The sequence below is a fragment of the Delphinus delphis genome, chromosome 1, assembly GCF_949987515.2.
Source record: "Delphinus delphis chromosome 1, mDelDel1.2, whole genome shotgun sequence".
In the NCBI taxonomy this organism is placed as follows: domain Eukaryota; kingdom Metazoa; phylum Chordata; class Mammalia; order Artiodactyla; family Delphinidae; genus Delphinus; species Delphinus delphis.
Window position 1 is genome coordinate 67,719,270 of NC_082683.1, and position 15,315 is coordinate 67,734,584.

General features: G+C 39.7%; 1 protein-coding gene and 1 non-coding gene across 2 annotated transcripts in view; one reads left to right on the forward strand and one right to left on the reverse strand.

Moving 5' to 3' along the window:
- Nucleotides 1-15,315, forward strand: part of GIPC2 (GIPC PDZ domain containing family member 2) — an 82,839-nt gene that overhangs the window by 22,331 nt on the left and 45,193 nt on the right. Inside the window, exon 2 of the mRNA XM_060006150.1 lies at nucleotides 7,091-7,276. Coding sequence (XP_059862133.1) covers nucleotides 7,091-7,276 — 186 coding nt within the window. The remainder of the gene's footprint in view (nucleotides 1-7,090; nucleotides 7,277-15,315) is intronic.
- LOC132416182 (U6 spliceosomal RNA) lies at nucleotides 11,641-11,747 on the reverse strand. Its single transcript, XR_009517482.1, has one exon. It is a non-coding gene; the product is annotated as a U6 spliceosomal RNA (small nuclear RNA).

Here is a 15,315-nt window from a genome sequence, read left to right on the forward strand (position 1 = left end):
CAGCTGCAAGTAGCACAGAACTAGTTCAACTGCCTAAGACAAATAACTTTCTATTTTACGTAAAAGAGGCATAGTGGGTTCCAGAGCTGGCTAACAGAGCAACTCACCAACGTCAAGGACCTAGGTTCATTTGAAATCTTTGCATTCTTAGCATTGGTCTCTTCCTGCGTTGGTAGTAAGGTGGTGATGGAAGTTTCTAGATCACATACAGGTAAGGGAACATCCGGGGAAGAGGGGATTGTCTTTTACTGTGTTTGTTTCTTAGGAATGAAAAAATACTTCCCTGAGGCTTCCTGGACATCTTCCTCCCATGTCTTGTTGGCCAGGACCGGGCCACATGCTTACTCCTAAAATCACCACTTCTACCAGTCTAAGCCTTACGCCTGTAACACAGGAGGTGAATCATTTTCCTCCAAAGCACACACGAAGTATAGCTACCTGATATCGGAAGATTACCTTAGGAGGTGAAAGGGGTGGGCAACTTCCAGTGTCCATTACTGACTGTCTTTAGGTGAGGCTGGATCTAGAGGCTCTGCCCTTCTCCATGTGCCAGCTTTGTCCCCAGGGTCAGTCTTCTAATGTTGAAGTGACAGCTGCAGTAGTTAGACTTCACATCAGAGGGACAGAGACACCTCTCTAGGAGCTTCTGTGGAAAAGAAGATTCCTTCCCCAGAAACCCCAACAAATTCTTTCTTGTATGTTATTGGCCTCAGTTGGATTATGAATTAGTCATTAACTGATTTAAACCTAACTATGATTCATTTCTGATGGAACTGAGGATGGGTCACTCCTACCCAAGCTACCATATGGCTTAAAATGAGGAATGAAACTTGAGGGGGAAGGGGAATGGCTACTGTAGATATTGATGTCCAGCACAATAACAAATCTGGCCTCAAAGGGCAATAGCTTTCTCCTTTCATTAAACCACATCTCCTATAAATCATGGTGACAGGCACGCAATAAGACAAATATGACAATAAGATGAATCCTTACCTGCTAAAAGTTTACAAAGCAGCACATGGTAAGTTCCACAACAAATGTATGAAATTTAATAGGTATATAGAAGGTGAAGGAATAACATTAGCTTAGGGTGTTACTAGAAAATGTAGTTTAGCTAGACTTTATTGGATGCGGAAGATTTTGACAGATATGACTGGGTTTAGAAGTTGAGTTTAAGCTATGGCATTTTTGGTTGAGGGAATGATATGTATAGTTATATGGAGATGGGAAAAATACAAAGTATAAAATTGTTAAAGACATGGGATTCTAGAACAGAGCTGCCTAATATGGTAGCTGCTAGCCAGATACAGATATTGAGCACTTTAAGTGTTGCTAGTCCAAACTGAGATAAAATGCAAGGGTAAATATACACCAGATCTTAAAAACAACAACAAATGCTGGACGGGGTGTGGAGAAAAGGGAACCCTCTTGCACTGTTGGTGGGAATGTAAACTGATACAGCCACTATGGAGAACAGTATGGAGGTTCCTTAAAAAACTAAAAATAGAATTACCATATGACCCAGCAATCCCACTACTGGGCATATACCCAGAGAAAACCATAATTCAAAAAGACACATGCACCCCAATGTTCACTGCAGCACTGTTTACAATAGCCAGGACATGGAAGCAACCTAAATGCCCGTCGACAGATGAATGGATAAAGAAGATGTGGTACATATATATAATGGAATATTACTCAGCCATAAAAAGGCATGAAATTGGGTCATTTGTAGAGACATGGATGGATCTAGAGACTGTCATACAGAGTGAAGTAAGTCAGAAAAAGAAAAACAAATATCGTATATTAACGCATATATGTGGAACCTAGAAAAACGGTACAGATGAACCAGTTTGCAGGACAGAAATTGAGACACAGATGTAGAGAACAAATGTATGGACACCAAGGGGGGAAGCGGCGGCAGCGGCGGTGGTGGTGGTGGTGGTGGTGTGCTGAATTGGACGATTGGGAAAAAAAAAGACTTAATAAAAATGTAAACTCTCAATTTCATTTTAAAAATGATTATATGTTGAAATGATATTTTGGATATATGGGATTATATGAGGAAATTAGATTAGTTTCACCTATATCTTTTGTTAATGTGATTTTTAGAAAATTTAAAATTATGTAGCTTGTGTTACATTTATATTGAGTAGTACTGCTCTAGAAAGTGGAATAGTCATGAGAACTCCATCAATCTTATGAAAATTAACAATGATGGTGGTAAAGCATCAAATATAGATACCCCAGAAGATGTTAAGTATTTCATTTTACAGTGAAAAAACATCAGAAAGGTATACCTAATGGATGGATAATTTTCCGTATATGCTACCTTATCCTGAGTTTACTTTCTTTTGATTTAGTTTGTGCACCAGAGTATAAAAAAATGACGTTAAGTACTATGTCGTACTACTTTTATCTAGTATATCTTTTCTCTAGTATATCTCTGTAACCAGGTATTTGTTAGAGGAACATTGATTATATAGCCACTTCAGTGTTTCTTTTCTTGTATTGTTTTTTCTTTCCTTTAACACTAAACATTTATTAGCTGTGATAATTGGATGAAGTCATAATTTTCTCATCCACAAAATGAGGTTAATAAAACCTAGTACACAGGTGGGTTTTATTAAACGAGGTAAGTGAATGTGCAGTGACATTCGGATAAAAACTGAGCAGTGCACTGTGTTAGACATCGTAGGAGAAAGATGACAGATCTCGCCTCTCTGAGTGAGGATGACAAATACGTGTTACACCAATTGGAGTTGAAGGCAAGGTGACTCAGACACTCGAATGAGGTGCTAGATTTAAACGTTGTGAGTGAAGTGGAAAGAGTGATTCCACCGGGCAGTCACATTCCTGCAGAGTCTCAGTAGACAAGAGCATGGGGGTAGAGTTGGGGGTGGGCGGGCAGGCCTTTTAGATTTTGGATTGAAGAAAATGTATGAATGGAGGTCGGAAGCTTCATGATATGTATCTGCGGTTCCTTTTTGGTTTAAATATCCAGGACTGTTATATTACAATTGGGTTATGTTGCCCTACTGTACCTCAGTGTAGCATCTACCAGCCTGGGAGTTCCTTGTGTATGAGGACTGGTCCTAGTCATCTTTGTACATCCAGCGTGCAGCACAGAACCTGACAAAAAGCACGTGTTCAATAGATGATTGTGAGTAGATGAATGAGCACGAACTTTGCAACATTTAGAAAGCATTTCTTATTTTTCAGTTCAAAATGCAGTATCTACGAGGAGTATTTGAATCTCTAGACTTTATGACATACAGATGTATTTGCTGATGTCTGGGCATTGAGATCGTGTGAGTGATAGGTTTTTATCCTCCCTTGAGGAACTGATCTGAAGTCTCAGAGCTTTAGTTACCTGCTGCTACAGAGGGCTCTTACTCCACCTCCCAGGGACCATTACATTTCTGCCGGTTTTCAACACAACTTTCTGTGGAGCTCTATTCCATGGCTCTACTCCTTCCAGGAAAGAAACCCTGATGTCTGGGCTGCCAACTTCTGGCTGCCCGGAGTGGAACGTTATTCTGCAGGGGAGGAAGCACAGTGGGAAAGGGTTATATCTACAGGAAATCTTACATTTGTTCTGTAGTGAAGCATGTGAAAAGGTTGAAAGAAAGGAAGTAGCTTAGTAGCTAGAAGTTCAGTTTGTGTGGGATTTCCTGTTTGGGGCTTTTTCCCCTACCCTGTTTTATCATCATTATGTTTTAATGTTTTATTTCCTGTCTACTTGGTAAGTTGCTTTTTTATAAATTAATTTTTATTGGAGTATAATTGCTTTACAATGTTGTGTTAGTTTCTACTGTACAGCAAAGTGAATCGGTTATATGTATACATATATATCCCCTCTCTTTTGGATTTCCTTCCCATTTAGGTCACCGCAGAGCATTGAGTAGAGTTCCCTGTGCTATACAGTAGGTTCTCATTAGTTATCTATTTTATACATAGTAGCAGTAGTGTATATATGTCAATCCCAGTGTCCCAATTCATCCCCCCTGCCTTCCCCGTTGGTATCCAAACGTTTGATCTCTACGTCTGTGTCTCTATTTCTGCTTTGCAAATAAGATCATAGGTCTACTTGGTAAGTTGCTTATTAATGGTGGTTGGGATCCACTATGAGCATCATTAACAGATTTTCACGGGAAAAAAACGACAAGGAGAAAACTGTTCTACTCACTTTCCATCTTTTTGAGAAAGGAAGCCAGAAAAGCTGTTTTCTATGCATACTACCTCCCCCTGACTAACTATGATTAATGATTTTTGTTAGTGGACTAATTATACCACTGACTTCACAACTGGAATAAGAAATAGGAGCCATTATTGGCTTAAATGACTCGCCGCCCCCCGTGAATAATAAAAATTTAACACCAGTGAGTATTTGCAAAGGGTAACTATAAAGCCGAATATATTATGTCTTCACCGGTATACAAAGGTTAACAACCCTTTGTGTTAAAGGCCCACCAGTTAGAACAGCTCACTACAGACCTGGGTGTAAAGAGGAAAGGGCAGCGGCAGTAGTTCTTCCCTGTAGGCGTTAATTCTTCTGTACCCTTTGGCCTCTTCCTTCTCTTTATCACTAGTACCTTTTGTATACCTCTGGGATTTGATAAGGGATTTGCCAACCATGCTGGACCTCTAACTGTAGAGCAGGGAGAGCTGTTCCAATTCAGACTTTTTTTTTTCCTTGCGGTACGCTGGCCTCTCACTATTGTGGCTTCTCCCGTTGCGGAGTACAGGCTCTGGACGCGCAGGCTCAGCGGCCATGGCTCACGGGCCCAGGCGCTCCGCGGCATGTGGGATCTTCCCGGACCGGGGCACGAACCCGTGTCCCCTGCATCGGCAGGCGGACTCTCAACCACTGCACCACCAGGGAAGCCCCAGACATATTTTGATAGGGCTTAAAAAGCCATTTAACAAATAGTAATTGCACAGTTTCTGGGCTTCCAGAGGCTTATGGATGCATTAAAACTCAAGGTTCCAGGGGAATCAGGAATGGTGTGAAACTCAGGGAGGTTGGGAGAGGGTTGGAAGTGAGGGCTGAAGCAAGTCTCAGGGATGGAGGAAAGGCTGACTATATCTTTGGCAAATGTTCCTTGATAACAAAAGGTAAAAATTTTCATTTAGCCATTTTGATATAAAAAACCTGTATTAGGGATTTACCTGGCGGTCCAGTGGTTAGGACTCTGTGCTTTCACTGCCGAGGGCCCCTACCACCAAAAGAAAGAAAGTTTTGTTTGGTATGTAGAAGGTACTCAATAAATATTTATTTATTGAACTTAGTCTTTTTTTTTTTAAGATTTAATTTTATTTATCTTTGGCTGCATTGGGTCTTCGTTTCTGCATGCAGGCTTTCTCTAGTTGCGGTGAGCGGGGGCTACTCTTCGTTGCAGTGAGCAGGCTTCTCCTTGCGGTGGCTTCTCTTGTTGAGGAGCGTGGGCTCTAGGTGCATGGGCTTCAGTAGTTGTGGCACTCGGGTTCAGTAGTTGTGGCACATGGGCTTAGTTGCTTCACTTGGCATGTGGGGTCTTCCTGGACCAGGAATTAGACCCATGTCCCCTGCATTGGCAGGCGGATTCCTATCCACTGTGCCACCCAGGAAGTCCCGAACTTAATCTTGAAACCAATGGCATGTTCTTAACCCTCCTTCTCCTCTTCCATTTTTTATCTGGGCCTCACAAATTACCCAAATTACAGTTGGCAAACTTAAGAGTAGCATTGCAGATTTTAGTAAAATGAATTGTATTTTTGAAGGAAAATGAGGTCAAATAAAGACTGGGTAAACGTAAGAAGTCCCTTTAAAACCTCCACACAACTTCTTGCCATTTCAGTCTTTCTGTTTCTACCATTAAGTGAATTTGATCAAGTTGCATTAGCCTCTCCAGACCTCAGTTCCCCCTTTCTTAAAGCCAAGGGATTGGGACTTCCCTGGTGGCGCAGTGGTTAAGAATCTGCCTGCCAACGCAGGGGACATAGGTTCGAGCCCTGATCCGGGAAGATCCCACATGCTGGGGAGCAACTAAGCCTGTGCGCCCCAGCTACTGAGCCTGTGCTCTAGAGCCTGTGAGCCATGGCTACTGAGCCCACGTGCCACAACTACTGAAGCATGTGTGCCTAGAGCCCATGCTCCGCAACGAGAAGCCACTGCAGTGAGGAGCCCGCGCACCACAACAAAGAGTAGCCCCCACTCGCTGCAACTAGAGAAAGCCCATGTGCAGCAGCGAAGATCCAATGCAGCCAAAAATGAATAAATAGATTTATTAAAAAAAAAAAGCCAAGGGATTGGACTAGTCAAGGTCCGTTTTAGACATTTTTGTTTTACTACCTCATTCATTAATTACTTTCTTTCTTTTTTTTTTTTTTTGCGGTACGCGGGCCTCTCACTGCTGTGGCCTCTCCCGTTGCGGAGCACAGGCTCTGGACGCGCAGGCTCAGTGGCCATGGCTCACAGGCCCAGCCACTCCGCGGCATGTGGGATCTTCCAGGACCAGGGCACGAACCCGTGTCCCATGCATCGGCAGGAGGACTCTCAACCACTGTGCCACCAGGGAAACCCACTAATTACTTTCTTAAGCACAAAAATGCAAAATAAATAAAAATTTCCTCATTTAAAAAAGCAAATTTTCCAAAATAGTCTTGCCTGTGTTTTCATTGTGGTATACATATCATGACCCCACCTTTGGGAACACAACCTCCGATGTCAGCATTGTAAATGGCAAGTAACATAGGAGTGTAAACCACTACGAAGTTGGTGAGACCTGAGCTTGAATCCTGGCTCTGACAAGTAATATCTTTGTGACCTTAGACAAATTGCTTACTTTCATTAAGTCTCGATTTTCTTATTGGTAATATGGAGACGATAATGTATTTATAAAGCTATTGTGAGGATTAAATATGATAATGTATATAAATTGCTTAACACAGAGCTTGGCCTATAGGAAACAGTTCATATCACCTAACGTTAATGATATAACTGCTTACATCATAAATTGAGGACTATTTCACTCAAGTATTAAATAAACTAATGATCAGAATGTTTTCCTGGTGTAAACTGACCTAAAATATTTCTTTCTCTTTGCAGATCTTATATTGCACTTTAAATACACCTAAAGTTGACATGGGAAAACTCTTAGGAGCACAGATAGGTCTTGAAGATTTTATATTTGCCCATGTGAAAGGGATCAAAAAAGAAGTGAATGTGTATAAATCTGAGGATTCACTTGGTCTCACCATTACAGATAATGGTGCTGGCTATGCTTTTATAAAGGTAAGTCTTAAAAAATAACTGTGTGACTTAACTGAGGGTAACATATAATCTATATTATATGAAAATCTACCAGGTCAAAGAAAGTTTGAAATGATCTTTGGAGTGAGAGCTGACTCGACAGCGATGGATGGATTGGTAATGTTTCCTTTAAAAAATGTTTCAAAGACACTATTCTTTTTTTTAAAATTAATTTATTTTATTTAATTCATTTTTGCTGGGTTGGGTCTCCTTTGCTGCGCGTGGGCTTTCTCTAGTTGCGGCGAGCAGGGGCTACTCTTTGCTGCATTGCACGGACCTCTTATTGTGGTGGCTTCTCCGTTGCGGCGAGCGGGGGCTTCAGGAATTGCCGTGTGTGGGCTTAGTTGCTCTGCAGCATGCGGGATCTTCCTGGACCAGGGCTCGAACTGCGTCGCCTGCATTGGCAGGCGGATTCTTAACCACTGCACCACCAGGGAAGTCCCAACACCATTCTTTTGTTTACTCTTTCCTTGATTTTTTTTTTTTTTTTGATTTTTTTTTTTCCTTCAGATTAAACTTCCTCTAGAATTTAGCATTTACTGAAAAGGAAAGCCTGGCCCTGGTGCCTACTTATCCTCATGGGATCTTGTAGGTCTGTTGCTCGTCAGCATGTGACTTCCATGCTGATTGCCATTGATTTTGTGTTATTTCCAAGAGCACATATTTTTGGCCACCTTATTTTCTTTAAAAAAATGCTCTTCAGTGGGCTTTCCTGGTGGTGCAGTGGTTGAGAGTCTGCCTGCCGATGCAGGGGACACGGGTTCGTGTCCCGGTCTGGGAAGATCCCACATGCCGTGGAGCAGCTAGGCTCGTGAGCCATGGCCGCTAAGCCTGCGTGTCCGGAGCCTGTGCTCTGCAACAGGAGAGGCCACAACAGTGAGAGGCCCGCGTCCCGCCAAAAAAAAAAAAAAAATGCTCTTCAAAAATATCTGAACATATACAGTTGACTCTTTAACAACACAGGTTTGAAATGTGTGGGTCCACTCAGATTTTTTTCAATAGTAAACATTACAGTGTAATGCAGTCCAGGTTGGTTGAATCTATGGATGTGGAACTGTGAATATGGGGAACTGTTCACATGGTGGGATTTTTTTTTTTTTTAATGTTCACAACAATTCCATTTGGTATCATGTTTTCTTTTTAATTACTTTTTTGTTGAGATGTAACAGATGTACACCTTTAACGAATGTTTACAGATCTGTGTAAACACCACCTAGAGTAAGGGAAATTTCATTTCCCTCACCCAGAAGGCTCCCTTGTGCTCCTTCTCGGTCAGTACCCTTCCCCCACAAAGGTAGCCACTATTTTGACCTCTATCACCATAGTTTTGCTTGTTTTTGAACTTCATGCAAATGGAATCACATATTATGTACTCTGCTGTTTCTGGCTTTTGCTCAACATGTCTGTGAGGTTCATCTCTGGGTAGGCACTATTATCAACTGTTATAGATGTAGAAACAGGTTTGGGAAGGTTAAGCAGCTTGCCCAGAGTTAATGCAGCTGGACAAATTCAGGATTTGAATCCAAGCAATCTGACTCCAGAGCTGGCAATCCTACCCACTGAGCTTAGAATTAGTGATAAAATTTCATGCCTTTTTTTGGTCCAGATCCTTGATTTGCTGATGCATTGTCATCACTGAAAAAAATAGCCTTAGGGAAGTTATCTTCTTAACTGTAAATAGTACTTTAATTAACTTCCCACTTGATAGAATGGCTATTTTTAGCTCTGCAAAAGATATGACTCTGCTGAAGGTTGAGCGGGTGACCAAATGGAAAATCCGTGAGTTGGGAAAGTCATGTGGGATTATCTGGGGGAAGCTCAGGACATGAGGTACATGGAACAATGCCATTCTAATGTCAGCAGGGAAGGGCTTGGAAGTTTTGCAAGGGAAGGGCTTGGAAGTTTTGCAAACACGCATGGATTTTTTAGATCTTAGCCTCTGATGTCCAGAGCTTGTGTTTCTATTTTTTTATGTCCCTTCAGACATGTGCCTGCCTCAGATTACTATTCACTAGCCCTGTGGGGACAGAGAACATGGTGTCAAAGAGAAAGTGGAGCCTAAGCCAAACCTCCAACTTACAGTTCAACTTAGAAAAGAAATGAATATCATACTGTGTACAAGGTTGATATGATGTTTTAAAAATTGTGGAGGGCATGATTTCAGACTTACTGAAAGAGTGTAATAACAAAGAACTCACATGATACCCTTTACTCAAAAAAGTTTTACCATTTGCCACATTTGCTTTATTCTCTTAAACACACATATACATATATGTAATTTTTCCTGAACCATTGGAAAAAGTGGAGTGCATGTATTATGTCTCTTTATCCAGTAATACTTCAGAATGTAGTTTCTAAGAACAAAGATATTCTCTTTAGTATACCTACAGTACAATTATGAAATTCAGAAAACCTAACAGCGATACAATACTGTCAAACTAATCTAATGTCCACATTGCAATTTTATCAGTTGTCCTCGTAATGCATTTTTATCCTGGAATAAGTCCAATACAGGATCATGTATTTCATTTAGTTATCATGTCTTTTTAGTCATCTTTACTCTAGAATAGTTCCTCAGCCTTTTATAGAATATCCCTCAATTTGGACTTTTCTGATGTCTCTTTATGTTGTGAAACCGGTTATTACGCATTTTTGGCAGGAAAATTAGATAAGTGATGTTGTGTCCTTCTCAGTGTATTACCTCAGAAGATGCATTTTATTGGTTTGTCTCACTATTCATGATGTTAATTTTTTCCCTTGTGTAAGGTAGTGGCTGCCAGTCTTATTCACTGCAAACTTATATTTTCCTTTGTAATTAATAATTTGTGGAGAGATACTTTGAGATTATGTATATATCTTGTTCTCTTAGTCACACCCCACACACTTAGCATCTATTGATGAGTCTTGCCTGACTCGGTCTTTAATGGTTGCAAAATGGTGGTCTTTCTAATTCCATCATTTCCTATATATATTTTTAAAACATTCTATTATAATAAAGCACTCCACTTATTTATTATCTATTAGCAATGAACACATGATTTTTAAATTAATTTTTATTGGAATATAGTTGATTATACAATGTTGTGTTAGTTTCTGCTGTACAGCAAAGTGAATCAGATACATATACATAAATCTACTCTTTTTTAGATTCTTTTCCCGTGTAGGTCATTACAGAGTATTGAGAAGAGTTCCCTGTGCTATACAGTAGGTCCTTATTAGTTGTCAATTTCTTATTCAGTGGGTCCATTACCATCATTTATTTTGATACTCCAGTTTCCTGAGATTTGTCCTGCAGGAGTCCTTTTCAGCTGGCTCCTGTATCCTTTTGACCTGCCTCCCATTATTTTATTGAGCAATTCCTTCCTTTCTGGTACAACAAGATGTTCTACGATCATCTTTTATCTTGTTTTCCCCAGGCTTGGAATCAACCATTCTTCAAGGAGCTCTCTTTTTTAGTGAGGATGGGTATTTCAAAATCAAGATCTGAGCTGGTCGCATGCATTCATTGCTACCTGAGTGTCAGTGTTCCTAGGTCCTTTCAGTTACCACAGAAAGGGTTAGAAAACATGTATTTTAGGAATTATGATTTCATAATTATGCCTCCAATCTAATCCTGCCCCACAAGGTGCTACCTTGGCTTCCCCACTAAAATATTTGCTCTCAAGATTATTGAAATATTTACTTATTTCCTTATTTCTACAATATACATAAAATAGTTTCAGAATTGCTGTATTTGTACTCTGAAAAATCTATTAAGAGTTCAAGATTTCTATGCATTTTTTTGTCTTTAAATGTATGTACACAAAGTATTCTCTTCAGAAGTTAACTTGGAATAGGTTCTCACTTGCCCCTCCTTCCCCCACCCCATGATTTTTTTTTTTTTTTCCTTCTGTACGCGGGCCTCTCACTGTTGTGGCCTCTCCCGTTGCGGAGCACAGGCTCCGGACGCGCAGGCTCAGCGGCCATGGCTCGCAGGCCCAGCCGCTCCGGGGCATGTGGGATCCTCCCGGACCGGGGCACGAACCCGTGTCCCCTGCATCGGCAGGCGGACTCTCAACGACTGTGCCACCAGGGAACCCTCCCCCACCCACCCCATGAATTTTATTCATTTGAAATACTGTTGAATCCATTTGCTTCTATTCAAATTGAGTTTGAGTTTTTCCTCTCATGTTGATTTAATTTTCTGAGTATGTAAAATGGTTTCAAAAGTTAAAACTATAATAAAAGATGTATTCAGAGATGTCGCTCCTTCTGTGATCCCCATTTACTCATTTTCCCCACTCCTTAAAGTAATCAATTTTGTTAATTTCTGGCTCACTCTTCCAGTGTTTTTGCCAAGATAAGCAGAAAAAATGTAATGTTCCAAGAGTTCGCATGTCATCCTTGTTTGGGGACTATGCTAATCTTCTCTGTATGGTTCCAATTTTAGTGTACGTGCTGCTGAAATGAGTACTTGATATGCTTTTAGCAGTGGCTGCAAATCAGTGAAGGTTGATGTAAGAGAACAGTGTTGTGGGGATTCAGACAAGGGTGAGGAGGAAGGAGTCCATGATTAGGAAGGCAGTGCAGTGGTGTATAGGACCACGGGCTTTAGAATCGGGCCTGCTTTTGGTCTTGCTTCAACCATTTATTTACTTGCTGTGTGACCTTGGACAAGTCATTAAAGTCATTTCTGTGCCTTCTCTCAAATGGAATATTAGCACCTACTTTATAGGATTATTTGGGTATAAACTGATGACACCTCTGAAATGTTTGATAGTACTTATAATTGATAGCTAATAACTTAATAAATAGCAACAACAACAAATCATCACATACTTAGGAGATGAGATCGATGGCAGAGAAATGTATTTACTAGTACCACATGGTTCTCACTGATAAGCCTCTTCAGGTGGAAAGACAGCAGACTTAAACATGTATAACTTTTGTACCCAAGTCTTAACATTTCCCAGGAAAATATATATAAATAACTTAATCAGAAAAATCAGAGTATACTTACAACAAACTCTACAAATTCCTAAAATAGTTCAAGACCAGAGTTGGCGTACATTTTCTATAAAGGGCCAGGTAGTGAATATTTTAGGCTTCATTAAATTTTAGGGTCATACAATCTTTGTTGCAACTACTCAACTCAACGTTGTAGCACAGAAGTTATATACAATACTTAAACTATGAGCATAGATGTCTTTTAGTAAAATCTTCTTTATGGACACTGTAATCTGAATTTTGTATAATTTTCACATGTCACAGATATTCTTTTATTTTTTCCCAACCATTAAAAAAGGTAAAACCATTCATAACTCATGGGTCGTATAAAAACAAGTGGTAGGCCAGATTTGACCTCCGAACTCTTGTTTCCTTTTCCCTAGTTTAACAGAAGAGAATACTTATAGATTCAAAATAAAAATAAGCGCTTATACTATGCAATTAAGAAATGAAAACCTAAGTTGATTTAGAATTGAAGTAACTTATAAATAACCACAGAACTGTCATTTTCAGAATATCTTATAGAAATCTGTATACTTTGGGATACTTTTACTTTACTAGAACTAAATCACATTTTAGCATGATCCTTTGAGAAATATGGTACTCATATATTTCTAATATTTTGATTATTTATCCAGAACTAATAATTGTACAAGATTAAGGGACTCGGGGGGCGGGGGCGGGGGCAGTTCTGGGATGGAAGCTAGGATCTCTGAGAAGAGGCATGTAAAGCAAGAATAGAAGTGGTGATCTGAGAAAAGAGGTAATATTTGAGATCTGGAGGCCATGATATAGATGAAGAACAGCTTTAGTAGAGGTAAGAAAAAGTAAAGTAGGAGGGTGGAGTTTGTAAAAAAAAAAAAAAGTTCAAAGGTGATAGGTTACCTTTTTCCAGCTTTATTGAGGTATAGTTGACATATAACATGGTGTAAATTTAAGGTGTACAATGTATTGATTTGATACACTTAGTATCGTAAAATGATTATCAAGGTGATAGATCATCTTGGATAACTACAACCCCAAACTCCGGTCTTGAGTCAGAAGATCTTGAATTATTCATGTGACTTTCTTTCTTTCTTAACCAGACATCTGGGTTAGTTAGATCTGTTTGATTGGGAGTGTTTTGAGGAAAGAGCATGGTGTCTCATAATTATACCACCTCTCTTTGAAAACCAGTTTTCTTATTTATTAGCTGTGTTATTTTGGTTAAGCCATGTCATCACTGTGCTTTGATTTCTTCATTCACTAAAGGAATATTAAATATTTCCCCTCCCAGGCTTGTTAGGACTAAATGAAATAGCTATTTACAATTGTTGTCTGCATGTTTATTATTATGAACAAGGTTTGAGGACAGTGTTTGGAGGGTCAGCAGCAGAGACTCAGAGTTGCTGACCATGTGGGCAGGGTCGGCTCAAACAACCTCGAGTCAATGCTTAAGACTTTGAGGATGGTGGGATGCCACCCTAGAGTTCTGCTGATTTGTGATTAGAAGATGGAATTTTGTAACTATATGGGATGAGTTAATAGAAGTTAATATAATAATGGTCTGAAATGTTTGGGAACCTCTAAGTTTAATAATATTGTAAATCCTACCTTCCAAAAAATATTTAATGTTGTCTTCACATTTTGCAGCATCAAGCTCCAAAGCCAGATGAGAGAAAGTTCTAAGTGTTTAAGAGAATGATATTAAGTAACTCAGTAAATATAAATATAGAATTAATGCCTCTTTTTTCTTGCTGGTCCTTTGTGCCCGAGTAGCACTTTTAGCAATATTATTAATCTATATCAAGTTATGGTATGATTATTAAAGTATATTAAATTGCAGAAACTTGTTTCAGTTGCTACCTCATTCTTTTTTTTTTTTTTTTTTTTGCGGTATGCGGGCCTCTCACTGTTGCGGCCTCTCCCATTGCGGAGCACAGGCTCCGGATGCGCAGGCTTAGCGGCCACGGCTCACAGGCCCAGCCGCTCCGCGGCATGTGGGATCTTCCCGGACCGGGGCACGAACCCGTGTCCCATGCATCGGCAGGCGGACTCTCAACCACTGCACCACCAGGGAGGCCCGCTACCTCATTCTTTATTCTATCTATTTAGGAAGCTAAGGCTCAGGTCACCCACAAAATATATCATCAGTGTCTCCCACTTTGCTTCTATATCTGGTTCACCTATGGTGCCTTTCTCCAAGTTTCTTATGTCGATTTTCCTCTCTCTTCATCCCAGATTCTTATCCACTGGCCCTGATGATTACATATGCATTGACTTTTCTCTTGCCCACCTGGATTCTCACCTTGCTACCTGCTGACTTCTGGTAATTGCCCTTCCTCCCTCTCTCTGGGCACCTTTCTTGTGACCTGTGGCTACTCATAGGTCCTGGTGACCCTAGATTTCTGTTACTCTGCCATTTAATTTACTGGTAAGATTCATACATGTCTTTAAAGTCTTTCATTTAGTTTTATATAGTGCTTATTTTTAATAAAATTACAACAGTAAGTCTTAAACTAAAAATATGTGGAAGTGAAATTTGTATGGTATAGTTGATCAAAGGAAAAAATAGGTTCAGAATGTATCAAGAAACAACTTAGAATAAAAATGAAGAAAGTCAGAGTTATAGATTTTCATATTCTCTAGTGACTTAAGAAAGGTTAGATGACAGAATATTACATTTTTTTGCTTTGTTTCTTTAAACTCTAATCTTTTGTTTAATCTCACTTATGTTTCTATGACAGTTTGAAAACTCCAGGTGTACTGAGTGGTTTGTTACCACTCAGTACAGTGTTTGTTACCCTTGTTTGTTTCTCTAGTTTATGTGTCAAATATGGGCTTACTAAAAAAACATTGTCACTTAGATTATGAAATTTCTGGTTTTTTTCCTTTAAAATTAACTACCTGTAATGACAATAATCTCCGTGTGAATAAGCATTATTGTGTCATTAGCATAAAGCCTGTTAACAGTTATTACAATGAACATATCAGTGTTCTTAAAATTGGGGGGGTAAAAAAGAAACCCACTGTAAGTTTTGGTATGTTGTAATACA